General features: G+C 37.4%; 2 protein-coding genes across 3 annotated transcripts; both read left to right on the forward strand.

The window, feature by feature from the left end:
• Nucleotides 1-1,496: 1,496 nt before the first annotated feature.
• On the forward strand, nucleotides 1,497-11,968 carry LOC111341667 (contactin-associated protein-like 2). Its single transcript, XM_088737962.1, has 3 exons — nucleotides 1,497-2,673; nucleotides 2,747-2,864; nucleotides 10,208-11,968. Exons 1-3 carry the CDS (start codon nucleotides 2,329-2,331, stop codon nucleotides 10,822-10,824), a joined length of 1,080 nt encoding a protein of 359 aa, XP_088594088.1. The 5' UTR covers nucleotides 1,497-2,328; the 3' UTR covers nucleotides 10,825-11,968.
• A 61-nt stretch (nucleotides 11,969-12,029) lies between these two features.
• Nucleotides 12,030-18,372, forward strand: LOC148719962 (uncharacterized). Of its 2 annotated transcripts, none has more exons than XM_088737964.1 (6): nucleotides 12,030-12,373; nucleotides 12,442-12,559; nucleotides 15,601-15,844; nucleotides 16,253-16,331; nucleotides 16,757-16,899; nucleotides 17,166-18,372. In XM_088737964.1, the coding sequence occupies exons 3-6, from the start codon at nucleotides 15,673-15,675 to the stop codon at nucleotides 17,180-17,182; spliced, it is 411 nt and encodes a 136-aa protein (XP_088594090.1). In that variant the 5' UTR covers nucleotides 12,030-12,373; nucleotides 12,442-12,559; nucleotides 15,601-15,672; the 3' UTR covers nucleotides 17,183-18,372. The 2 variants fall into 2 exon arrangements, with proteins under 2 accessions (XP_088594090.1, XP_088594091.1); XM_088737965.1 differs by having other exon boundaries at nucleotides 12,031-12,373; nucleotides 15,653-15,844.
• The last annotated feature ends 7,399 nt before the right edge of the window (nucleotides 18,373-25,771 follow it).

A 25,771-nucleotide genomic window follows, 5' to 3' on the forward strand; every position in this document is an offset into this window, starting at 1 on the left:
ACTCGAGCCACTGACCTCTGCGATACTAGTGCAGCGCTCTACCAATTGAGCTAACAAGCCAACTGGGAGCAGGCCGTTAAGTTGATTCGTAATAAACCCGTAAAAGTGATAAATGAGATGCAATGAATATATGAAGTTCATATATTTTGAACTGCGGTATTAGATACGTGTGATGTGCGATCCTCGCAGTAAATAGCGCTATTTATGCAATTGCGAAAATCAGACCTGAAAAAAATCAGGCCTGTACGGGACTCGAACCACTGACCTCTGCGATACTAGTGCAGCGCTCTACCAATTGAGCTAACAAGCCAACTGGGAGCGGGCCGTTGAGTTGATTCGTAATAAACCCGTGAAAGTGATAAATGAGATGCAATGAATATATGAAGTTCATATATTTTGAACTGCGGTATTAGATACGTGTGATGTGCGATCCTTGCAGTAAATAGGGTTTATTACGAATCAACTTAACGGCCTGCTCCCAGTTGGCTTGTTAGCTCAATTGGTAGAGCGCTGCACTAGTATCGCAGAGGTCAGTGGTTCGAGTCCCGTACAGGCCTGATTTTTTTCATGTCTTATTTTCGCTATTGCATAGATAGCGCTATTTACTGCGAGGATCGCACATCACACGTATCTAATACCGCAGTTCAAAATATATGAACTTCATATATTCATTGCATCTCATTTATCACTTTTACGGGTTTATTACGAATCAACTTAACGGCCTGCTCCCAGTTGGCTTGTTAGCTCAATTGGTAGAGCGCTGCACTAGTATCGCAGAGGTCAGTGGCTCGAGTCCCGTACAGGCCTGATTTTTTCAGGTCTGATTTTCGCTATTGCATAAATAGCGCTATTTACTGCGAGGATCGCACATCACACGTATCTAATACCGCAGTTCAAAATATATGAACTTCATTTATTCATTGCATCTCAATATAGAGAGTATGAGCGAAATCGATGATTTGGTTGTGTCGGCGATTTTGATTAATATTGTAACGGACTGTTGTGTGACATAGTGCCCAAATATGGTAGCTTCATATTTGGGGCATGCCTTGTGGTCGAGAGAGCAGAGCAGATTGTAAGTGTGTGTGGCTCGCGGATGATATTAAAGACTGAAAAATCAAGTGTTCTTCGCGTTCTGTGTTAGCGAACCCAGCTTACGGTAACAATATATTTGATTTTTACTGACACTGACTCTTAATAGCTGTTTCCAATGCTAGTGAAGTAAAATTTATTTATGTGTATGTCAGCCTTTTCAGTTCGAACAGCGGAAAAATATTTCTCGCGTTATTTTCCAAAGTCCATCTACCGAGACACCTCAGCTACCTTTGTCATTTGAACGAATACTTTTATTCGAATGCCTTTTAAAACTCAGCCATTGAGATGAAGACAAAAAAAACCAATATTATTTATTGTCGTATTATTCCAGCCACCCTGGTGAACACATATTTTCGAACTGTTTTAAACGTTTTTGTTTCGTCTTTTTTTTGACTCGTTTTGTTTGTGTGTGTGAAGGTTAGTTATTCTTTTCCCTTATGTATTTAGTCTTTTGAAAATTGTGGTCGAGGAAAAGCATATACATTAAGTCCGATAACATTAGCTTATAAGCTAATGGGGTGTCTCCCATTAGCTTATAGCTAAAAGCATAGACACTTAAATAAAGTTTTTCATTTCATTTCATTTCATTCGTTAATAATTTAGTTTCTGATATTATAACACATGCACATAACATACGCACGAACCATTTGTTAAAATAAATTTGGTTACACGTACTGGGAATTGAAAAAACAAAGCAAAACAAAACAAAATCCATATTCTCACCATTCTTCGCTTCTACTCATCAAAATTTTTCCGGAAACCAGTAAAGAGCCCGTTAATGTCCAAAAAGCTCTGGTACTTGTAAGAATTTAAAATAAAGTTGAGAAGTCATCATTTTGGGGGAGAAAGATAGCATGAAATTATCCACCATTCATAACAGGGAGCAATTCATTTTTTCCCGCAGGACTGTGTATTTATGTCGTGTCATCGCTTGATTCAGACATTTAACGGTCGCCGCCCTTTGTAATTTCTTTTACTTGTGTTCTTTCTGTTTTCATTAATTGTGGTGAAAAACAATTGCTCCGAATTTTGTCTTGATACCCAGAAGACGGTAAATCTTATGAAATACCCATAGCATTTGACAACTCAACCCAAACGTTGCACCTGCTTCCTAAATGATGCCATTTACAATGATACAAGACAATAAACCCCTGCGGATATATGTTTCATGTTTTTTATTCGTATTCAGGGTGAATATTCTCAGATGGTAGCGCAGTCCAACGGGTCACTAACATGCGGCTCCTTCCAGTCTGGCTGTTTTTTCCTTCGTTGTTAAAATTGACGGTGGCAATGCAAGGTAGCGCTATTTATCGAAATCCAACAAGTCACGTTTATTTTGGCAATTTCAGGCGCGATCACTTCCATTACTTGTGGGTTGAAAAACTTACATCCTCCATGGTGGAAAATGAGTTAGAATGCACTTTCCTTTGTGTCGGAGAACCAAAGTGTTATTCGTTGAACGTGGCGGCGTATCCTGACTCCAAAGACCTTTATCTGTGTGAGTTGTTATCAACTGACAAGTACAAAGCGACCGAAAATTTCCTCGCAAATGACACCTTTCACCATCAAGGACCGTTGGTGAGTATTTAGTGATTGTAAAAAAACAAACTTAGAATGCAGTTGAAATGGGATATGTTTATTAATATTTCAGTCTCCATGTGAAAGCGCTCCATGTAAGAACGGCGCTGTCTGTGTTCCTGAATATGTACTGAACTCCTATCACTGTAACTGTAGACCTGGAACCTGCGGAACTCACTGCGAACGAGGAGGTATTTTAAGCATTCATCATTTTCTTTGTCGAGTAATATAGAATTTGCGAAAAAAAGTTGCAAAGGTTAAAATATTATTTGTTATTATACCTTTTCAGTATACCTATTTCCAGCTTTTTTCTAAAAACTAAACGAATGTCCGTCACTTTGCCATTTTTCCAACTTATGAAGTTCCCAATTAGCATTTGGTTTATACGTCAGCTCTGCATTTCCGCATTAGGATATGAAGTACTTGAAAAGGTTAGAGAGTACTGAAGACGCTAGAGTTCCTCTTGTCCTTGTCGCGCCTTGAGAAACTCTTACACAATTTTCCTTCTATCCAAACGTTCCATGTGCTTCATACCTCGATGAATGCACAACTGCCGCAGGAACCAATGAACAAGTTGCCAGTTATCGGATCCTTGTGTTTGCAAAAATATTTATGGGATCGCCCAGGAGCAAACATTGCAAGTTGCCAGAGGGAAATATGTGGCGAGAGGTTGTTTCGACGTCCAAATACACGATTTTTGCAGAGAGATCATCGCATTTTCGCCGCCATTAAATCTTATCACAAATCAAGCGTACGTTTTTGTGTGACGGACTGAATAACCATGAATAAGGCCTAGTTTATACGTCGCGCTACAGTCGAATTTAATTCAGACGAATTTCATTCAAGGTTCCTCAAGCAATTAAGAAAGTGTCTCTGTAAAAGCGGTCCGGTCGATTTTGCTTGAGACATACATTTCCCTCATTTTTTGTGTGTTGTAAGACATTCATGTGCCTATACTAAAAACCACAATCCGTTTGATCGGATCTCTTTATTTTTCAGAGTTTTACGGAAATTAAATTTCACTCGAACGAAGGCCCGTCGTGACACTTTTCAAGACTTTAATTTGAGACAACTTTGGAGGACAATTAAAAAAAAAAAACTACGGAACTCAGCAAAAAACAAGTACCACAGCCATGTATATTAACTCTATCTTATCCATTGAGGTGACCTTCGTGAACATCACATTTCAATCAATGAAACAGGAAGACTTTAATGACACCCTATCGGTTCGCTTAAGTCACACACGCGAAAACCGATCAAATTCAACGTAAAGTTTTGAAAAAGTGAGGCGTTCTTCACTGATCCAACTAACATAGCTAGAAAGTAGATGCCATAGAAAAGATCACTACAGAAAAAACTTTGCGGCCCGACCCTTGCGAAAACTTAATAACTCCGCGAACTTACCTGATTTTCGGCAATATCCAACTTTGGCGGCCATTTTAAGAGACTTATCAAAACGAAGCGTTGCAGATATAAATCGAGCAGGTAGATCTAAAACCGTCAGAAATACATGTGGAAGCAATTTAAATGAACTTTTCTTTCAATTCAAGTAGCAAAATTTGAAATTATTCGTTAAACTTACCATTCCTACATCCCCATGCAACCATTTCTTCCAACAAATCAAACACTACAACTAGTGTTCAAATTCCCCTCTTCAGTCCAGCTTAAGAAATAAACTGTGCCACCCAAGCTTCGACTCGAATGTGAAGTACGAATCAAATAACACAACTGCTTCATCTTCGAAGCAATATCTTGCTGGTATTTTGATTTTCTGATCGACAAGAACGGTGTTCAGGAAGCGATCGCCATGTTTACCTCATAAACGTACCGCTGACCAGCCTCTAAGTGAGAACAGAACAGCGCGGGGTGGGGTGGGTGGGGGCTTATCGTTATAAGTTATTCGAATACATGCTCAAAAAACTGTAGGACTCTCAGTCTAAACAGTGAAGGCATGCTTAGTGGTACAGACTTCTTTTATTTTATTGTCATAACTTTTTCCTTTAAATTAGAACTGGTATTAATTAATACAGTTATCGATGTATTTTTAACCGGAGTACACATATTACTTTTTGCTTGTCTTCTGTGATATAAAGTAAGGTGTCTTTTTTACCAGAACCTTTCATTTATGCCCCTTTGAACGGAAAGAACACTGTACTTAGAATGTTTGTTCTAAGTCATTTTTACTGTTCCAAAGAATGTATGTAAAATCATTGCTTTATACAAAGCTGACTCTAAAATATGATTTTCCGTAACAGTAACCAATGTCATTTACGTATGGTGTTAATAAAAACTAGCAATGTACAATTTTTAGTGTTTTCCACTTATAAGCTCGACATGAAATTGTCAAGTGAACCATGTTAGTTTCAGCTCGTACCTTTATTCGATCTGACCTTTTATCACTAAACCCTATTCTTTCCATTTTCAATTTTACTGTACATTTTATTTTTTTTCATACGATAACGTCAAAGAGTTTTATAAGTAAACCGATTTTTTGGTGTATCACGCTTGTAAATACAGACATTGAAAGGCCAGCTAAATAAGCTCCTTCCCCGGGCTCCTAATTCTTTGGTTGCTTTCGCCCCATGCCTCTACACGACTCCCTGTTAGCTAAAAAGAGACTTGAAAGACTGCTATGCAAGACATCTTTTCTTTTTTCATTTCAGTTACCCTCTATAATTCTTTATAAGTATGTAAAGATATAAAAAAACACAAAGGTTCTTTACAAGTAAACTGCTTTTGTGTGTGTGTGTGTGTGTGTGTGTGTGTGTGTGTGTGTGTGTGTGCGTGTGTACCACGCTAGATATATACATATACTTTGTTCTAGCAAAATGGTGGCTATTATACACAGCAACAAGGTCCATTACATCCCTGCTTGATGGTGTAACTATCCTTCCACTGAGCACTGGCATTCATTGGTCATTTCCTTAATTTTTGACATTAGAACAGCTTTGGAATCTCTAGATTTAAATGGGAGCTTGAAGAAATTACAGATCTCCTTTAAGAGGCTGTCCGCGTAAGAACCGACCACTCGAATTTCGGCCGATCACCGAATTCCTTCAAATTTTTACTGTGAGATATTTGATCTATTCTATCGGTAAAAATTGTATTTATTTGGTTCGTAATGCTATTTTATCAAATTTTTGGCAACGAGACGTGAAGACGGTCAAAAACAAAGAAAATTGTTTATTTCAGCGTTAATTTTCAGCGTTTCGCTGGAGGCTCTAAAAACTTACGCATTTGTTCAAATAGTATAAATCGGCATGGAGTCATCGAAACGTTGCGTGTTTTTCTCGCTAGTGTTTATTCTTAAATGTCTAACAAAATCTAATGTCATTCGAGTATAAATCGGACATGTGGTATTATTTTACATCTCTTCTGTCGATTAATAGCAAAATATGTAAATTTTGACTAAACAATTAAGAATTATGCTATTTTGGAAATACCACACAAACAGCACTTTTCAAATTTGAGCGAGTGTGCTGTTGTTCCAAGACGCTTTTCTCAAAAGTATAACGGAATCTGGAGTCCTAACTACTATCTGTGTTTATTATTAGGGCTGGCGTACTGAAACAACAAAAACATTTTTGGCAACTAGTCTTTTCGAGCTACAGGAGCTCGATGAACTTTACTAATTTTCAACGATCAAAGTGCATACGACTTAATTTATGCACGCTTGTGGTTACTCCATTTCTCGCTCAAAATCAATATTTGAGGCAGTGCTTATTTTCAAAACTACCAGGGTTGTTTTGTTAAGGTGGGGATGTCCATAAATGCATCCAAACTTGCTCCAAATTTAGCAATTACGAAGGTACAAATGAACATCTTCTGTGTGACATTACCTTTAACTGTCTCATGCGGGCTAAAACATGTTGAAAAAATTCTATTGAGTCAGTCTTGACCGCTGTCTTATGCTGTAAAAAACTAAAATTACTGTCACTTACGGACTAAGAAACGCTCATTCAAAATATGTCATAATGAAGAGAACTTCGTGTCTTACCAGAGCTTGAGAGGATCTCCACGAGAATGGGTCGATTCATACAGTCTTGTGTCAAGCTCCGTTTACCTTGAGAATTGATGTCACGGATCCATTTTTGACTACATCGCGCTCAGTTATTTTAAAGTTGTCGAAAGAAATTGTTAGTGTCAGGAGTGATACTTCTTCCCTTTATTTCAATTTACACTAAAATTTACCTTATCATGTAACAGAATATGTAGTTTTATGGAAAACATATCAGCAATGCCGATTTCAGGCAGAAAGCTCGTCGGAATGTCATTGTTTTTAAGTGATACGGTTAGTACAGCACGAGTATTATTCATTTTTATTGTCGTCTTTTGATTTTGAATATCACCTCCAAGTTTTATCTTTCTTCGTTATTTCTTTTTTGTTTTGTTTTGCTTGTGTGTGTGTGTGTGTGTGTGTGTGTGTGTGTGTGTGTGTGTGTGTGTGCGTGTGTGTGCGTGTGTGTGTGTGTGTTTTCCCTTAGCGTTTCAATAGTTGGGCTAATTTGAAATCATTGAATTTGCAAATGTTTTACGCAAGACGTCCAAAATATTTACTTTGCGACAGGGATAAGCTTTTTATCGAGAAGATTCGCACCGTTTGCCTTCAAGAATGGCGGAATTGTGTTCGTTTTCAAGCGTTAAAGGTGGAAAATGAGGAAGTAGCCAAGGGTGTATAGATTGTGTAACTTTGAATAGCTGTAACGCTGATATCAGCGCGCATTTACACCCCAAATCGATTAGTGAAATTTACCTAAGAAGCGATGAAGCACAACAACTTCATCTTTGTCGGCCGTGAGGGATACAGGGAAACGAATTGGTATTGTAGTCATGCGATATGACTTTTCCGAATCCCAGTATGGAAAAGATGTCTGTAAGCGGATTCTTTGCCCAAAGAAGTCATCAACCCGACGATATTCTAACGAGGGAAATGATGTAGTTTCTTGGCCAAATATTTGCGTGCAGCACAGACTGAAAGTTTCAAGTTTCTTATCGCGCGAGACGTCTCACAAGCAGTATGAGTCATAGCAAATAGAGTTCTTTAGGCCTAGCTGACCAGCAACTTTTTCCAGCATTTCACGTCTTTCTTGCTCCTCTTCCTCTGCATATATTTCCTCCACTGACCTCGATTTCTCGGCTTCCCTGTCTTCTTCTTGCGGCCGGCAGTCTCGGGAAAAACTCCTGCACTTGAGTCTTCGTTAGCCAGTCCTTCGTTTCAATGCGGGAACTTTCATGCGGGAACTATCACTACTTTTTGTCGTCTTATGGAACCGTGCCCTGTTGAGCGGAAGTAATTTTCATTTAAAACGAGGCCTGTTGGACCTTGAGGCCTGACGACTAAATCTTGGTAAGGAATCAACCTTTCCTGCCCGATGCCATAAGCTCTCCATTTTCGCAGTCCTTCCCTCTCAAACTTGAAGTTGCGATATTTATTAAATCCGTCTATCTTTTGTACTTCAAGTGTTTTTTTGGTTTCGTTTGTTGAGCAAACGCTGGCAGTTGTACCTTTAACAAGACGTTTTGAGAGTTGTAGTCATGCTTAAGGAGATGCATAAATTTTTCAGATTCCGTATGGTTGCCGATATAAAAAAAAAGATCTGCTAACTAAACTTTCCACATTCTTAGAGGGATGTGACTGTAACTGATTGGAAAAGGTCTAAACCTTTTATTAAGAATGTAGTACACCGTTTGACCCGTTTTGGTAAGGACTGGTTCGGCGTGCAGAGGGTTTCAAGTTTTTTTTTCGGAACATATCGAGGAATAGAGCTTTACTTATTTGGTAGCAGAGAGACGAGTTGATAAAACAAAGAAAATATGAAAATTAGAGGAAAATGGCGAAAACATAGAAGCGTAGCTGCAAATTCTTCCGCCGACACAACCATTAATGTTTTGAAATCCTACATGAGTCACGCGATGCAAATAAATCTCCACAAATTCGTTTACTTACAATCTACTATAACCAAGTATGAAAAGGCCATTTAAATTTTAAGAGACAAATAGAAGGTGAATCACCGGCGATAATTATCGAAACTAATAGGGAACACTAAATTCATTGATCTTTTAGTGGCCAGTGATTTTGTATTTTAATTTATTTACTTTACTTTTTATTATTTTATGGTATCACGTAAAAACATGGCCATTTCAACGAGATTGCCGCCTGAAATCGTCATCATCATAATTATGTCTTCAAAAAAATTACTTTTTGGTTCATAACGAGGTAAATGCTGGTATAAATTAGAGTGAAAATAGGAAGAGTATCAATATTAAGACACCATTTCTGTGCGATGTAGTTAAATGACACATGACTGAATCAACCCGTTCTCGTGGAGATGTTCTCAAGCTCTGGTAAGACACGAAGTTCTCTTCATTATGACATATTTTGAATGAGCGTTTCTTAGTCCGTAAGTGACAGTAATTTTAGTTTTTTACAGCATAAGACAGCGGTCAAGACTGACTCAATAGAATTTTTTCAACATGTTTTAGCCCGCATGAGACAGTTAAAGGTAATGTCACACAGAAGATGTTCATTTGTACCTTCGTAATTGCTAAATTTGGAGCAAGTTTGGATGAATTTATGGACATCCCCACCTTAACAAAACAACCCTGGTAGTTTTGAAAATAAGCACTGCCTCAAATATTGATTTTGAGCGAGAAATGGAGTAACCACAAGCGTGCATAAATTAAGTCGTGTGCACTTTGATCGTTGAAAATTAGTAAAGTTCATCGAGCTCCTGTAGCTCGAAAAGACTAGTTGCCAAAAATGTTTTTGCTGTTTTCGGTACACCAGCCCTAATACTAAACACAGATGGTAGTTAGGACTCCAGATTCCGTTATACTTTTGAGAAAAGCGTCTTGGTACAGCAGCACACTCGCTCAAATTTGAAAAGTGCTGTTTGTGTGGTATTTCCAAAATAGCGTAATTCTTAACTGATTGGTCATAATTTACATATTTTGCTATTAATCGACAGAAGAGATGTAAAATAATACCACATGTCCGATTTATACTATTTGAACAAATGCGTAAGTTTTTAGAGCCTCCAGCGAAACGCTGAAAATTAACGCTGAAATAAACAATTTTCTTTGTTTTTGACCGTCCTCACATCTCGTTGCCAAAAATTTGATAAAATAGCATTACGAACAACATCGTCTCTAATCCCTTGGATTGTTTGTACCACTTACTGCCTTTCGATAACCGAGATCAACTTATGGAGTTACGACGACGCAGACCATTTAGAGTTTCCTTTAAAACAAATCGGTTCAGAGATACTTTCATTCCAGCAAGCGCAAGACATTTTAACTAACATTTATTACAATTGTATACGTAAATTAGTTCCCTTTTAGGTTTGATTTTATTGTATAGTTCTATTACATAATTTGTACACCTTTGCAATTCAGCTTCCAGCTGCTATTAAGGTATTCTTCTTAATAAACGTCTATCTATCTACGTCTATCTATCTATCTATCTATCCGAATTCACTGGCCACATTTTCTTTAAACTTCATTCTCTCTCAAAAACAATTTTATCATATTTCAGAAAACAGAACCTGCAATGCCATCAAATACTGCAATCCGAAGGCAAAAAGTGGCTCTTACGTCATCGACCCAGATGGAGAAGGTGGAGTGAAACCCTTCCAAGTCTACTGTGACATGATTGACAAGGAAGGTCTCGGCGTGACAGTTGTCAGTCACGACAGTGAAAACAAGACATTGGTGGATGGGTTTGAAGGCCGTGGCAGTTATTCGCGCGACGTTACTTACCATCACACCAGTCTTCTCCAGCTGGCAAGCCTAACAGCTTCATCTGCTCGTTGTGAGCAGTTTATAGAGTACGTCTGCTATCATTCACGGCTCCTTTTCAAAGGTAACATGCATGGCTGGTGGGTGTCACGTGACGGAGAAAATATGACTTACTGGGGTGGAGCCGACTCTAATCCATTCAAATGTGCATGCGGGTTGAGCAACAACACATGCGCAGACGCAAATTTCGGCTGCAACTGCGATAAGAACGATAGGGAATGGCGAAATGACAGCGGTTTACTCACAGACAAGTCCAAGCTTCCCGTGACGCAATTGAGGTTTGGAGATACCGGTGGTAGAAATGAAAAAGGATATCACACGCTTGGACAACTGAAATGTTATGAACTCATCTAAAACTCACAAAAATTGTATCTTAACCATTTAAAAGATTACTTGAACATTATACTCTTTGTGTAGTGTAGGAACTCCATTATCATTAAGCAGAATAGGATACAAATAGAAATTTGATTGCAATGAAGTGACAAGAACGGGAAACTGAATTCATAATATGTAACTAAAAGTACTTGTAGAAAAGCTTATTACCAAATGTCATAGCCACAGTTGGAAAGCGAATGTTTCTATTCAAATACAGAATAGAAACTTTTTAATAGCTGCTTTTCGAATACTAGTGAAGTAGCATTTATTTATATTTATCTCAGCTTGTTCAGCTTGAACAGCGGAGAAATATTCCTCGAGTTGTTTTCCAAAGCCCACCTACCAAGACCATTTCAACGAACACTGTTACTCGAATCTCATTCAAAACTCAACTATTGAGATGGGGACAAAAAACCAATATCATTTATTGTCATATCATTCCGGCCACCCTAGTGAGTATACATTTTGGAACTGTTGTAATGTTTTTTTTTTTGTGGTCTCGTTTTGTCTTATTTTGTTTTTGTGTGTGTGTGCGTGTGAGTATAGGTTAGTTATTCTTTTCTCTTCTGTATTTGGTCTTTTGAAAATTGTGATCGAGAAAAAGCTTATGCATTAAGTCCGATAAAATTTATTAAAGATTTAGTTGCTGATATTATAAAGACATGTATATAACGTACGTTTACATATTTTCAATGAATTTACCTACAAGTAGTGGAAACTGAAAAAAACCAAAGCAAAACAAAACAAAATCCGTATTCTCAGCAGATTTCGCTTCTGCTCATCAAAACATTTTTCGCAAACCAGTCAATAGCCCGTCAAGGTTCAAAAAGCTTGCGCACTTGTAAAACAAATTTAAATATAGTCGAGAAGTCATGATGTCAGAGTAGAAAGATAAATGGAAACGTTTCATCTACTGAATGAAACAAAGCGATTTATTTTGTCACGCAGAACTGTGGATTCATGTCGTGTCATATCACTTGATTCAGATATTTAACAATCGCCGCCCTTTGATATTTGTTGTACTTATGTTCTCTTTGTTTTCTTTAATTAAGGTGAAAAACAATTGCTCCGAATTTTTTTTTTATATCCAGCAGACGGTAAATCTTTTGAAATACCCATAGAATTTGACAACTCAACCCAAGCGTTGCACCTGCTCCATGAGTATGAATAATTGCCTGCGGATATGTGTACATGTACAATGTTTTTCATTGGCATTAAAAGTGTATATGTTCAGATAGTGACAGTCCAAGGGTCACCAACATGCAGCTCCTTCCAGTCGGGCTGTTTTTTCCTTCTTTGTTAAAATTGACGTTGGCAATGCAAGGTAGCGCTGTTTACCAATGGTGGAAAATGGGTTAGAATGCACTTTCCTCCGTGTTGGAGAACCAAAAGTGTTATTCGTTGAACGTGGCAGCGTATCCTGGCTACAAAAGCCTTTATCTGTGTGAATTGTTATCTACCGACAAGTACAAAGCGACCGAAAATCTAATTCCTTGCAAATTATACCTTTCACCATCAAGGACCGTTGGTGAGTGTTTGATGATCGCAAAACAAACTTAGAATGAAGTTAAAAGGGGATGTTTATTAATATTTCAGTCTCCTTGTGAAAGCACTCCTTGTAAGAACGGCGCTGCCTGTGTTCCCGAATATGTACTGAACTCCTATCACTGTGACTGTAGACCTGGATCTTGGGGAACTCACTGCGAACAAGGAGGTATTTTTAAAATTTACTGTATACTTTGACGAGTACTATAGAATTTGCAAAAAATAGCTGCAGATGTTAAAGTATACCTGTTTTCAGCCTTCTTTTAGAAACTAAACGAATGTCAGTCACTTGGTCATTTTTCCAATTTATAAAATTTCCGAATAGAAATTGGTTTTATGCGTTAGCTAGCATTCCTGCATCAGGGTATGAAGTACTTGAAAAGGTTGGAGAGTATTGATGAAGCTAGAGTTTCCCTTGTCCTTGTCGCGCCTTGAGAAACTCTTACACATTAGTTTTCGTTCTCTCCAAACGTTCCATATGCTTCAAACCTCGGTGAACGCACAGCTGCCGTATGAACAAATGAATAAGTTGCCAGTTATCGATCGAATACATGTGTTTGCAAAAATGTTTACGGGATCGCCTAGGAGCAAACACCGTAAGTTGCATGGGGGAAATATGTGGCGAGAGGTTCAAGGTTTCGACGTCCAAATACACGATGTTTTGGAGAGAGATCATCGCATTTTCGCCGCCATTAAATTTTCTCACAAATGAATCGTACGTTTTTGTGTGGCGGACCGAGTAACTATGAATTAGACATAAAATATGTTATATATCTAGCAATAAACCTCTCACCTTGCGGATGGCTTATTCGAAAATTTACATCGCGTAAGGGTTTCGTACTGTTACAAAATCATGTTTTTGATAAACAAATTACGGCGGCTAAAAATTATACCTCCTCAAAGGAGAGAGGTCATTGGCAGCGTAAATTGAAAATTTTTTTACCGAGCTGTTACTCTTTGAAGGAATGAAATAAGCGACGAGAAACACGAGGAGATCAGTAGGTCGAGCTCCACTTTGTTTTGGAGAAATCAAAAGGTTTTTTATGCCACACTTTGCTTCGAGATCCTTGGAAGACCTTGTCAAGAACAAGAAGATCACGTGAACACGGGAAAAACTGAGGAAGTCTGAAGACATAATTTATTCAGTTGTGCATCGCTCCTTAAAGCGACCCAGTTGTACCAACTCAAAGAAGCAAAGCCGGTATTCACTCACTTCAATATATCACGATCATCGCCAGAAATCGAGGACATTTTGCTCCCGCATTCATTGGTCAGCGAATTGGAGTCGGATGAAAACAAAGATGGCGGTCAGGACAAGTTCCGTATAAAATATTGAGCGATTTAAGTTCTGTGGACCTTCTTTATGGAGAAAAAAGCAAAAGAAAAACAACTTTGAACAGATCTCTTGGTAATTTTAAGGCAGAGCAACTCATAGTAACTTTCTGTCTGATGTAATGCAAGGGACATTCTGTACTAAGCTTCAATGTCCACTCAAACTGGCTTTTTTTGTAATCGTATAAGATGTCAGACATTTTGGAAATTGTAGCTTAAACCAATCGGATTAAATAATGGGAGGACCTAGGCAAATCGTACTTGAAAAGGGCTTTTTTCCCAGTTTAAAACACAGTTCAAAGAACGTACTATACAGATCTCTCTGGCTGCTTCTTAATTTTCGCGCGAGAAAATAAATTTATTCAAAGTTCTACTTTAGTATGAGGGGATCTGGATTGAGTTTAATTCCCGTCAAACATTGCTGAATAAGAAAAACAAATATGGCGACAGTTTGAAGGTTTCGCGGAGGGTTTTTCTTTTAACGCTTTCCCTTCTGGTGCGTTCTCAAGGATGTTCTCAGATCACAGTTTCAGATCGAACATGTCTCGAGTCGGAGCTAGGGAATAATCTGACTCGTATTTGTTGTATTTTGGATTTTTGTGGAAATCCCATACATTTCCTTGCACGATTTCGCCGCCACTAACTTCTCAATACGCACGCGCGTCTGGCATTTTGACCCAAATTTCTGGCAATGATAATCATGCACAAGCACACCACTGAATCTCATGTTGCCTAGAGGTAACTGCTGTAGCGCCCTTTTGTATTTCCGAGCCAACTAAAAGCTGGAAGTAAACTTTATGCAAGTTAAAAGACTAGGTAATGTAGGTAATATTATTCTTAGGAACTCTCAATAAACCTAGCGCAAGGTAAAAAGTTTATCGGTAAATTTTTTGACATATTTCATGGCTATTCACACGAAAATGTACGCTTCCCCCGTATGAATTTTACCTCAATCCGTCTTTATTTCAAGAGCGGCGAATAAAAGGGATGATCTCTCTCCAAAATCGTGTATTTGGACGTCGAAGCCACCATTCGCCATATATCTCCGGGCAACTTGCAAGTGTTTAGTGTTCAAAATCGACGAACACCAATAAGAGTTAATCTTCTTTATTCGCGAATACCAACAACACTCGAATAATACGTTAATAACTCTTTTTGTCAAAGCCACGTGTTTACCATCAGGGGGAATTGCAAAACCCCCCCTCATAGACCTAAATGACACACGTTAATTCTATTGCCACACGCAGCAACTAAGTAATGTTGGCCATGGGGGTTACCACAATTCCATGGATTAGTTGAGCGGTATTACCGACTGAGCTACGAAGCGACGATTTGAAAAGGAAGGCAAATTTCAGTGAGTTCTTAATTTCCTGTGCGTGAATAACTACTTTATAACCGAGAGTGAAGTCGTTACGAGAAAATCTTAGTACGGCAAGGCCGAGGTTTGAGATTTTCCTGTAATGACGGAACGGTCGAGGTTGGAAAGTTGTTTGTTATATGGCTTAAAAACTGAGGAAACGAAACATTTAATCAGACGGAAGTCGTTTATTTAATTCACATCCGACGATGCATGCGATTACCTATTCATTCATCGACTCAAACCAAGAGGTAAAATTACCCAATCAGTAAAGTACACACTTTATCACTTATTCCGTCAAGAAAACAGAACCTCAGGACCTTCAAAAAACGTATTTCGGTCTAGTGGTGTTCCCAATTATATGAGGGGAATTTTGTCCGGATTTTAAGGCAAAACGGCAAGTGCAATGCATACAGGAAAGGCAAAACTGCTTCAAAATATTTCAAGCACGTCCGGTCCCTTGTGACTTCATCGTAATGACATCACGCCCTAAACTGTTTGAACTATGGTGACATTTTTAGATAGCGCGTTGACAGAGGTACATCGTGGTGACTGTTTCCTGTGCTTTCTCAGGGAGCGGAATACGAAGCCATATGGACTTCTGTGTGGCCCCAAACGAAGGAGGCTGTTCTCCTCCTGATGGGAGTTATCTTAACCTCACCAAAACGGAAGGCACAGCTTGTAATGCTACCGATCAGATTTTTCTTCTCGACCAAGATGGAGTTATCTATCATATATGCAGCGGGAAAGTAGTTTGTCCACAGGGTAACAGTTTTCTCCTTTTACTTTATGTAATAAGGTTTGTTTTTGTTGTTGGCATCATTCATGAACGGTATTTGACTCTTATTGACTGTTTTCGTTTTTGTTGTTGTTGCTTTCTATTTTTCAGTGAATTTTTAAATTTTCTCTGAAATATTTCTATAGAATTATTCCCCTTTTTGACCCATTAATATTATCCTTTTTCGAGGATCAAACTTGTACCAATATTCCTAGGGAGAAAGAAAATATTAAAATCTTATAGTCCGAGTGAGACAAACACTTTTGTTGAAGATCTTTCGTCTCAATGTACACTTTTTGAACAAATTTAACTTAAATTCGTAAGTTTTTCATGCACAATTCGTTTTGTGAAACTTGTTCTTTGTTATCTGTTTTTCACCCTCTTTTTTCGGGTAGACAATAACCCCACCAATGGAAAGAAACTTATGTTGAAGGAAGAGCATTTCAAGCATCTGAGCATTTCAAGGCAAGTCAGGTATGTTGAAAATGTAAAAGCTGCAACACAGTGGCAATTTTGGCCTCACGTTCATAATACATTGATTCCTTTCCTTAATTTTCTCTCTTGGTAATTCTTTGCCTGTGTACAAGTTCTCTTTCGCTTCGACCATTTATTAATGCCTTGAGTCACTTGCTAGACAGCATGTTCCTGGAAGTTGCTCGCTTTCTCTTTAATAGCTTTCAATGTCTATACCAACAGAACCAAATTCTCCATGGTTCTTTCCTTGCATATGAAAAAAACATCTTTGTGTTCACGAGTTCCTTTTTCCAGTCATATCTCGCAAAAATGAAGCGATAGAATCCTCAAATTGTTTCTTTTTATTTTATATTCCAGTAAAATTACATTCTTGCTCATGGAGAGCAATGTTTTTTGTTCATAAATCACTTATTTGTTCATTTCAGGTTGCCGGCTCATAATAATCTGAAGAATTTGAAGAACGATTTCTGTGTTCATCCACACGGCGGGATGCCATTGGAGAGAAAGCGGTTGGAGTATTCGCCAGGGTGTAATGAAGAAAGATTGAAGCTCAACTTCTTTGAACTTGGTAAGAAATTGGCGCGATGAAATAGGAAATGGGATATGTTTAAGAGCGCTTCAGAGTGTCGCCAAACCAAAGTAATCACAATTTCTTATCAGAGTAAAGGAGAATGGAACAAGGAGCCAATGGGAACGCACGATAAGAATAGGCGTCAAGGGCCTAAAGTGCAGGAGAGTGCACGTGACTAAGTCTGGATTGTAGTTTTACATCAGTCGATGATAGCACCGACAACCGGAAATTCTGAATGGAGATCTTTTAATTTTTCCTTGCAGGTACACCAATTTCCTGAATTCCAGTGCGGAGAAGTACTTATTCACTGACTGGAAATAGTAGTAACACGGCAAATAACAATTGCCGTGGGAGCTGCGGTAGACTAGATGTTAGATAACGACACGAGTTACATATTTGCATTATGAATAGTGGTTTCTCTGACAGCAAGAACATAGCAAGTCCTACGTAACTCAAAATGCGCCTCTGTGACGCATCATGAGAGAGAGCTGAAGTAACGACTGCGCCTGCGTCTTCTAGTGCGGCAAGAAACTGGGATAACAACACAAAGCCATAACGTTACGTAAGATAGCGGAATGCTTGAAACCTTGGACAGCGCAGAGGATTTTTACCGGGTTTAGGTGCAGGTAAAAAGGCTCGGATAGGAACTTTGGTCAGAGACGGGTCGATAATAAATTGGTTAGAGACGGGTCGATAATCTCTGTATACCAAATATTTTGCACATTCCATCTTCACCCATGCACACCAATCGCAGTTTTATTTCAGACACATTTTGTGCCGCGAAATTAAAGCAAACATTTACAGCTACAAGGCTCACAATATCTCATTTTAAAGTATGTAAAAATGGATAACGCATAATGTGAGTTTTTCTCTTCTGTTATTAATAAAATATTCATCTGATCTTCATTTCTCTCCTTGCTGGCATATCTTGGATATCTTTGTTTACCATCATAGCCGAAAACATTGATATTAATGTTATTTTGCTTTTCAATCTTATTGATTTGGCGAATAGTTACCGAAAATTCAATTCCTGAATAATCCAATTGTTCAATAAAAGCTTTATCAACTTTTTAATCTTCTGAGGATCCGCCCTTCTCATGTAGATTCAGGTGTCTAATATGACACCAACGAAAGCATTCATTATCATTATTTTTCATATTTATCAATCCTTTTTTATCATTCCTCAGTTCTGATGGAAGTTGAATATAAGAAGAACCTTTAGATGGATTATATAGAACAGTATTTAGGTAGTGATAATCAACGGATCGTTAACGCCAGCCAGATCCTTCTGACAACCATTGTGCTATTTTATTTAATATATGTTGCTCTGTTAATCGTAAAGAGTCTGCAATTTCTGTATTATTCATTATGTCTAAGGTGAGCAAGTAAAATATGCTGTTTTTTCAATCAGTACTTTTTTATAACCCTTATCTTCCCACTTGTGAAAAGTAAACTTTAATGTCTCTACAAATTTAAGGCCTTTCACTGATTTCATTCAATATCTTTTTAATATATTGACCAACAGCCAATCTCTTGCTCTACATTTGAATTAATGGATCTTCGTCATATTTTATGTTTATTTCATATCATTTAGTGTATCCTTTTAAAGCCTTGTTTGTCTCATCAATTATTGTTCTTGGTAGAGGAACAGGGTTCTTCGTTCTTGGTAGAGGATCAGGCTTCTTTGGTTTAGGCACTGGTTTATAATCATCTTGAAACTCTAGAGGTGGTTCACTAATGTTTTCCTCCTAAGTTTGAATCATCTGTTTAACATTATTGAACGGTGGAGCGAATTTAATTTTCCATGGTGTTGGTTTAGGTTGATATTTTGGAACAGGTCTTAAATTCATTATCATTTCGATGAGCTGGTCTTTTGTCAGATTCTGTAATTCGTTTTTATTCATATCTATATTATATGTAGATATATTTTTTTCATATTTTCTGTATGTGATTTTTCTTTAAGTATATTTCGTTTTTGTGATTTGGTATTTTCCATACTCATATTTTATATAAGTGACTTTTCTTTAAGTGTTTTTCTTTCGGGGATTCCCCAAATTTGAAAAACAAGTTTGAACAAGCTTGAACCGGTTTGAACTGGTTTTAGATCCGCCATTTTGAATTCTTGGAATTTTTGGAATTCTTGGAATTTTCGCGAGTCTGCGGTTTTGGATTTCGACTTTGTTGAAAACTGTTTTTCAATATAGTTTTCAAATTTCTGGATTTTTGGATTTTTGATCTGAATGTTTTCGATGTATTTTTCAAATTTTTAGAGAACTTTTTTTTTTATTTGGACTTTTGATATAGTTTTTTTCCAATTTTATAGCGCAATTTTTTGAATGAGCCAGACAACCCAACTACAATACTTCTTATATACCCAGATACTTAATATAACTTTTGCAATCAATATTTTGGCTATTTAAATGTTTAAAAAGCATATAATTAGTTTTCTTAAAATTTACAGATAACGTACTAATAGCACAGTCAACAACAAACATATGAAACATATGTGTGAACTGCGGTTATGAGACGTATATGAGAACGATCCTTCGCAGTGAAGCACTATTTGAGCAATAGTGAAAATCAGACCTGAAAAAAATTTCAGGCCTGTACGGGATTCGAACCACTGACCTCTGCGATACTAGTGCAGCGCTCTACCAATTGAGCTAACAAGCCAACTGGGAGCAGGCCATCAAATTAATTCGATATAAACCCGTGGATGATAAATCAGACAACAACAAACATATGAAACATATGTGTGAACTGCGGTTATGAGACGTATATGAGAACGATCCTTCGCAGTAAAGCACTATTTGAGCAATAGTGAAAATCAGACCTGAAAAAAAAAAAAAAAAATTTCAGGCCTGTACGGGATTCGAACCACTGACCTCTGCGATACTAGTGCAGCGCTCTACCAATTGAGCTAACAAGCCAACTGGGAGCAGGCCATCAAATTAATTCGATATAAACCCGTGGATGATAAATCAGACAACAACAAACATATGAAACATATGTGTGAACTGCGGTTATGAGACGTATATGAGAACGATCCTTCGCAGTAAAGCACTATTTGAGCAATAGTGAAAATCAGACCTGAAAAAAATTTCAGGCCTGTACGGGATTCGAACCACTGACCTGAATTAATTTGATGGCCTGCTCCCAGTTGGCTTGTTAGCTCAATTGGTAGAGCGCTGCACTAGTATCGCAGAGGTCAGTGGTTCGAATCCCGTACAGGCCTGAAATTTTTTTCAGGTCTGATTTTCACTATTGCTCAAATAGTGCTTTACTGCGAAGGATCGTTCTCATATACGTCTCATAACCGCAGTTCACACATATGTTTCATATGTTTGTTGTTGTCTGATTTATCATCCACGGGTTTATATCGAATTAATTTGATGGCCTGCTCCCAGTTGGCTTGTTAGCTCAATTGGTAGAGCGCTGCACTAGTATCGCAGAGGTCAGTGGTTCGAATCCCGTACAGGCCTGAAATTTTTTTCAGGTCTGATTTTCACTATTGCTCAAATAGTGCTTTACTGCGAAGGATCGTTCTCATATACGTAATAGCACAGTATTTTCAAATTAACTTAATCTCTTCATTCATTGTAAATTCAACCTCGTTTGGATTACTATCGGTAAAGAAAATATAAGTATCATCTGCAAACATTATAAAAGAAAGCCTCTCAGAGAAGTCTGGTAAATCATTATTATAAAGCAAGAATTTTGAAGATTTGCTTGGAGTTATAAAGAACCTACCACCGCATGAGGATGACAGATTAACTTTTACCCTTCGTCCCGTCACCTACCATGAAGTTTTCCAAGCCTTAAAGACGCTCCGTGCAGACTGTTCTACCGGACCAGACCTTAACTCCAGCCCGATTCATAAAGCTAGCGGCGAAAGCAATAGCCAGTCGCTTACTAATATCATTGACAATTCAATTTCGAAGTCAATATTTCCCAGTATATGGAAAGTAGGTCGCGTAAGTCCAATTCCCAAGATAGATAGTCCAACGGACGAAAGCCATTTCAGACCAGTTTCGATACTTCTGGTCTTGTCAAAAGTCGTTGAAAAACTTGTTGCACAACAAATAGTTGACTATATTGAAGTTAGGCGGATAGTTTCTAAAGAAACTGTTTGGGACTGCGTCAGTGGGGGTAACGAAATAATTTAAATAAATCAATAAAGTGGAAATGGTAAATTGGCCACCGTTACGATTATAAAAGCTGACGTTTCGAGCGTTAGCCCTCATTCGCTCCGACGAAGTGCTAACGCTCGAAACTTCAGCTTTTATAGTCGTATATTGAAGTTAATCAACCCTTGAAGCAAACGATCTCTGGATTCCGTATAGGCCATTCAACCACCACTGTCTTATTGCGCACTAGAGATGATATAATCAGGACCATGAAAAAAGGCGAACTTACCTTAATGGTGTTGGCCGACTACTCGAAAGCATTTGACATCGTGTCAAACAGATGGTGCTATCAACAAATCAACTGGCTCGAGTCCACGGTCTTAAACATTAGCTCACACAATTGGAAATCTCCAATCGCCAGGTGGAAGGAGTGAGTGAAACAAAGTTACTGGGAGTAAAACTTCTTAAGAATTTGAAGTGGAATGAACATGTCAAGGATGTGGCAAATGCCTCTTATGGAATCTTACGTACACTTCGTAAGTTGAAACACTTTACAGACTTCAACCTAAGAAAGAGACTTGCAGAATTACTTGTGTTATCAAGACTTGACTATTGTGACTCCGTCTTTTCACCTTTTCCGCGATACTTGCTGAAACGCCTTTAAAAAATTGAGTTTGCTGCCGCAAGTTTTGTTTATGGCAGATATGTTAATAACATTGGAGACATTTTAAAGCTAAATTGGCTTCCTGTGGAAGAAAGGTGGGATTTTAATTTGCTGAAGTTGACCTTTAAAGTGCTTTGTTTTAAACAGTGGCCAACATAACTGAAATTACAACGAGTCCCTAAACGTAGAGAGCTGCACTCATCAGACTGTACTAGACTATAGGTTCCTTTAGAAAAGGGGGCCTTTCAAGACATCTCGGCTGTTTTATTTAATAATCTACCAAAGGAACTGAAAACCTGAGATGATTTGCATGTTTTTGCATAGCTTTCATTTAAATACTTAAAAAAACCGGGCGAAGGCACGCCTTTCGTAATTTTAAATCTTATTTTAAAGTTTTAAGTGTATACAGACTGGAATGTTTAGCTATTTTAAATTTACGATTGTAAATATGAAATAGGTTTTAGTTGATGCTATAATGTATTTAGTTAGTGAAAGATGAAGAGCCACTCTGTGGAAACACTGTCAATACACTTTACTTTACTTTACTTTACTTTACTTTACTTTACTTTACTACTTACTTTATAACAATGGCCCGGGATTCGAACCATGGGGAACTCCAAATGTAACAGTTTCCATACTGGATTCGATTTCATCAATCTTTACAAATTGAGTGCGATTGTACAAGTAGCTTTTAAACCATTTAAATGGGGTTCCATGGATTCCATAAGTATATAATTTAGAGAGCAGAATATCATGGTTGACTGTATCAAATGCTTTCGAGACATCGAGGAATAGGCCGCAGGTAATTTGTTCGTTATCAATACCTGAGTTCAAGTTCTCGGTAATTTTTAAAATAGCTTGTTCGGTAAAATAGCCTTTCCTAAAGCCAAATTGATATTTATATATAATATCATTATTTTTCTGAAAACAGGTAGAGCTGATTATGTATTAATCACTCCAACACTTCTCTAAAGTATGAGAGTGTGGCAATAGGTCTGTAGTTCCCAGTATCAGTGACCTCACCCTACTTATAAATTGGTGTAACTCTTGATATTTTAACACATCAGGTACTATACCGTTTGCGATAGATTAGTTATAGATTAGTTATTGTACCGTTATCGATAGTGGCTCAGAAGCAATTAAAATTAATCTATTTGGAATATCTAGTGCTACTTTGTTTCCATTCAGTTTTTGGAAAAGCCTACAAACTTGTGTTGCCTCGACAGGGAACATGATAAAACTTGAGACTGGTGACTTATTAATGTATTTGGTAGGCTCCTCATCATAATGATCAATGGTGCTTGCCAGGCTTGGGCCTACACTAATAAAATATTTGTTGAATTATTCTGCAATGTCTAATTTATTAGTGAAAATCTTATTATTCATCATAATTCTAGAAGGTGACGTTTTTCCCTTTGTTTTCTGTTTAATTAAAGTACCGATTAGTTTCCATGTAACTATCAAATTATTCCTGTGGAGGTTGAACTGCTTACAATAATAAACCTTTTTACAAACGTTCTCTAAGTGGTTAAGTTTATTAGGATATTTTTTAAATTCTGCTTTTCTTTTTGGGTCATTTTAGAGAAAGTATGTTCTTTTCATGTTTTGTTTATTTTTGATAGATTTGAGGGTACCGTTAGTTATCCAATGCTTACTAAACTGCTTCTGTTTACTTTGGGATATTTGTTTCCACGGCGCATGCTTATTAACAATAAGCTAAAGAGTACTTATGGACTTAGCTGCAATTTCATTTAGGTCATTGCTTTCAATGTAAATACTATTCAAGTCGATTGCTGTGGCTGTAGGTATAGTTCTGAATCAAATCGCCTCTAGTCTCTATAATATCTCCTAAATTTTTGTTTTTGTATCGCCGTTATATCAACAATGCAAAAGGTTGGTAGATGATCCGAGATATCTATTGTAGCAATTCTAGGATAGGAATCGTGGATACGAGTTTCATCTTCTAGTACTAGTGTTTAAAAGGGAGTGAATGATATTAGTAACACGATTCACGAGCTTTGCTTCGTTTAGATTTAACTTTTAAGTTGATACAAAAACATTTTCGTACGAAGATTTTGTTTTGTGTTTATGTTGAAAGTTTAAGCAGCTTACGATCGACTTTGTTTTCTTTAAATGGGTATTAAGGGCAAAATTGCCAACAAAAAAAAAGCTAAAAGGAAATAAAAGGAAAGTACAGCAAAGAAAACGGTTATTTTTAAAAGGGAAAATTGTTTTGTCTGGTTATTTCCTAGTTAGAGTTGGAGGTATTGGAGTTTAATTACAGTAAATGTAAGAAGCACATCCAAGGGATAACAATTTTTGTTTGAGTGATAGAAAGACTTGATTAGCAAGGGCTCTAGTATAGAGTGCAACGCATTCTTCGGCCAAGGGATAATTACGTGAAGTAAAAAAAATCACTTACAACAACAGCTATTGTCCAATAATCAATCGTGTGAACAGAAAGAAGAAAACCTATAGAAGTGCAGCTGAACAGGAATGGCAAAGAATAACAAAATAAAAGTTGATAGGAACTGCGTCTTCTTTAATCATGCAGTCATTTATTAAAAGGGTTCATTCGCCAAAATAACTGATAGACTGTCAGTCGTTAAGCCGACAATACTGACATGTACATATCGTTAAAGTTTCAAGGTTTTTATTAAGAGATAGGTTTCTGTTTACTTTTACTAAATAGGGGCGAACATTTCGAGAAAGCCAAAATTTCAGGTGTGGAATAATGTTTTTAATTTACATTGCATTCCGCGCTGCTATGTATACTTACTTGCCTCTATGGCTTCGTTTGCCTTTGTTGTCTTTGGATTATTGCCTATATGTAAAATAGACATAGCACGTTTCTTTCTTCATAAAGCGATTTGTTATTCACAAACGTGACGTTAATCAGTTTTAGCTGTTTTAGCTCGGGTGTAAAGTTGGGTCCAACGTAACCCTTCTGCTGGTTTAAAAGCACTGCAGCGTGTGCCTTCAAATTCTAATAGGTGTTCAACGATCAAAAATAAATAACTATTTTCTCAAAATGAGAATTATAACCGTGCTTTTTCCTCTCTTTTCTCTTCCAGCGAGGTAAGGGGAAATTATTGTCAAAGAGTTTTCGCAACGAGAGTTCACAAAATTCATGACTAGAATGCAAGTCACCAAGGTCGCGCAGTCAAAACTATGTGTTTCCATTTCCGTTTGCTTGTCATAGACATTAGGTGTTTCTCATACTACACAAAGCGCGTTGACTGAGTGGGAGAAATAAAGGTGAAGTGAATATTTTACCTACTCCAGCGCAGGCGTAAAGATGGGTATGACACCCGTAAAATAGGGAAGCGATCAACTTCACAAGCTTACAATCTCCGCAACAGTGAAGATCTAAACTTGCCAAAATTCTGGACAGCGGCTGCCTAGCCTAGCCTAGTGGTTTCTTTTATAGGGCAGCAAGAGCGCGGAATAGCCTCAGTAACAACACTAGAACTGCTCGATCACTAAGATCATTTAAAAAGCATACAAAGGCAGAACTAGTGAAGAAATAGGATACTGGTATCTCAACATATAACTTTCAGTATAGAATATTTCATAGGGTTAGTTATTATGATTGTTATTTTTAGTAGTATTAATTCTAAGTTATTTATATTAAGTACATATAAGTTGTTATATTCATATCATTAGTCTTATTTATATTATATACACACATTGTAAATTAATTCTGAAAAACCCCTTGGGGAGAATTAACAAAAGTATTGTATTGTATTATATTGTCTTGTACTGTATTGTACATAATCACATAACCCTTCTGCTGGACTTAAAAATTCTCATTGGTGTCCCGTTATTGACAACACATAAGAAATGGCTGGTCAAAAACGAAAATGGTTATTTAGCTTTGTACACATACATTTCTCAGTCTTTTAGTTCTTCTTTTAACACTAAAACATGGAAAATTTGTGTCATCATAAAAAATTATCGCAACGAAAGACTTAAAGTCTCAGAGATCTTGAAATTTAAGTCACTCGTTCCCATGCTCGCTAGGCTGTACCATGAAACAAACGTCTTGCCTGTGCATATATGTTGTTATTTCAAGAAT

This window comes from Stylophora pistillata, chromosome 11 (genome assembly GCF_964205215.1).
Source record: "Stylophora pistillata chromosome 11, jaStyPist1.2, whole genome shotgun sequence".
In the NCBI taxonomy this organism is placed as follows: Eukaryota; Metazoa; Cnidaria; class Anthozoa; order Scleractinia; family Pocilloporidae; genus Stylophora; species Stylophora pistillata.

Excerpts from the sequence above, each read along its gene's own strand:
- LOC111341667 (XM_088737962.1), top strand. The coding sequence starts at position 2,329 with ATGCGGCTCCTTCCAGTCTGGCTGTTTTTTCCTTCGTTGTTAAAATTG. Across the intron at positions 2,674-2,746 it reads TTCACCATCAAGGACCGTTG|TCTCCATGTGAAAGCGCTCC; the intron begins GTGAGTATTTAG and ends TTAATATTTCAG. Across the intron at positions 2,865-10,207 it reads AACTCACTGCGAACGAGGAG|AAAACAGAACCTGCAATGCC; the intron begins GTATTTTAAGCA and ends ATCATATTTCAG.
- LOC148719962 (XM_088737964.1), top strand. The coding sequence starts at position 15,673 with ATGGACTTCTGTGTGGCCCCAAACGAAGGAGGCTGTTCTCCTCCTGAT. Across the intron at positions 15,845-16,252 it reads GAAAGTAGTTTGTCCACAGG|ACAATAACCCCACCAATGGA; the intron begins GTAACAGTTTTC and ends TTTTTCGGGTAG. Across the intron at positions 16,332-16,756 it reads AGCATTTCAAGGCAAGTCAG|GTTGCCGGCTCATAATAATC; the intron begins GTATGTTGAAAA and ends TGTTCATTTCAG.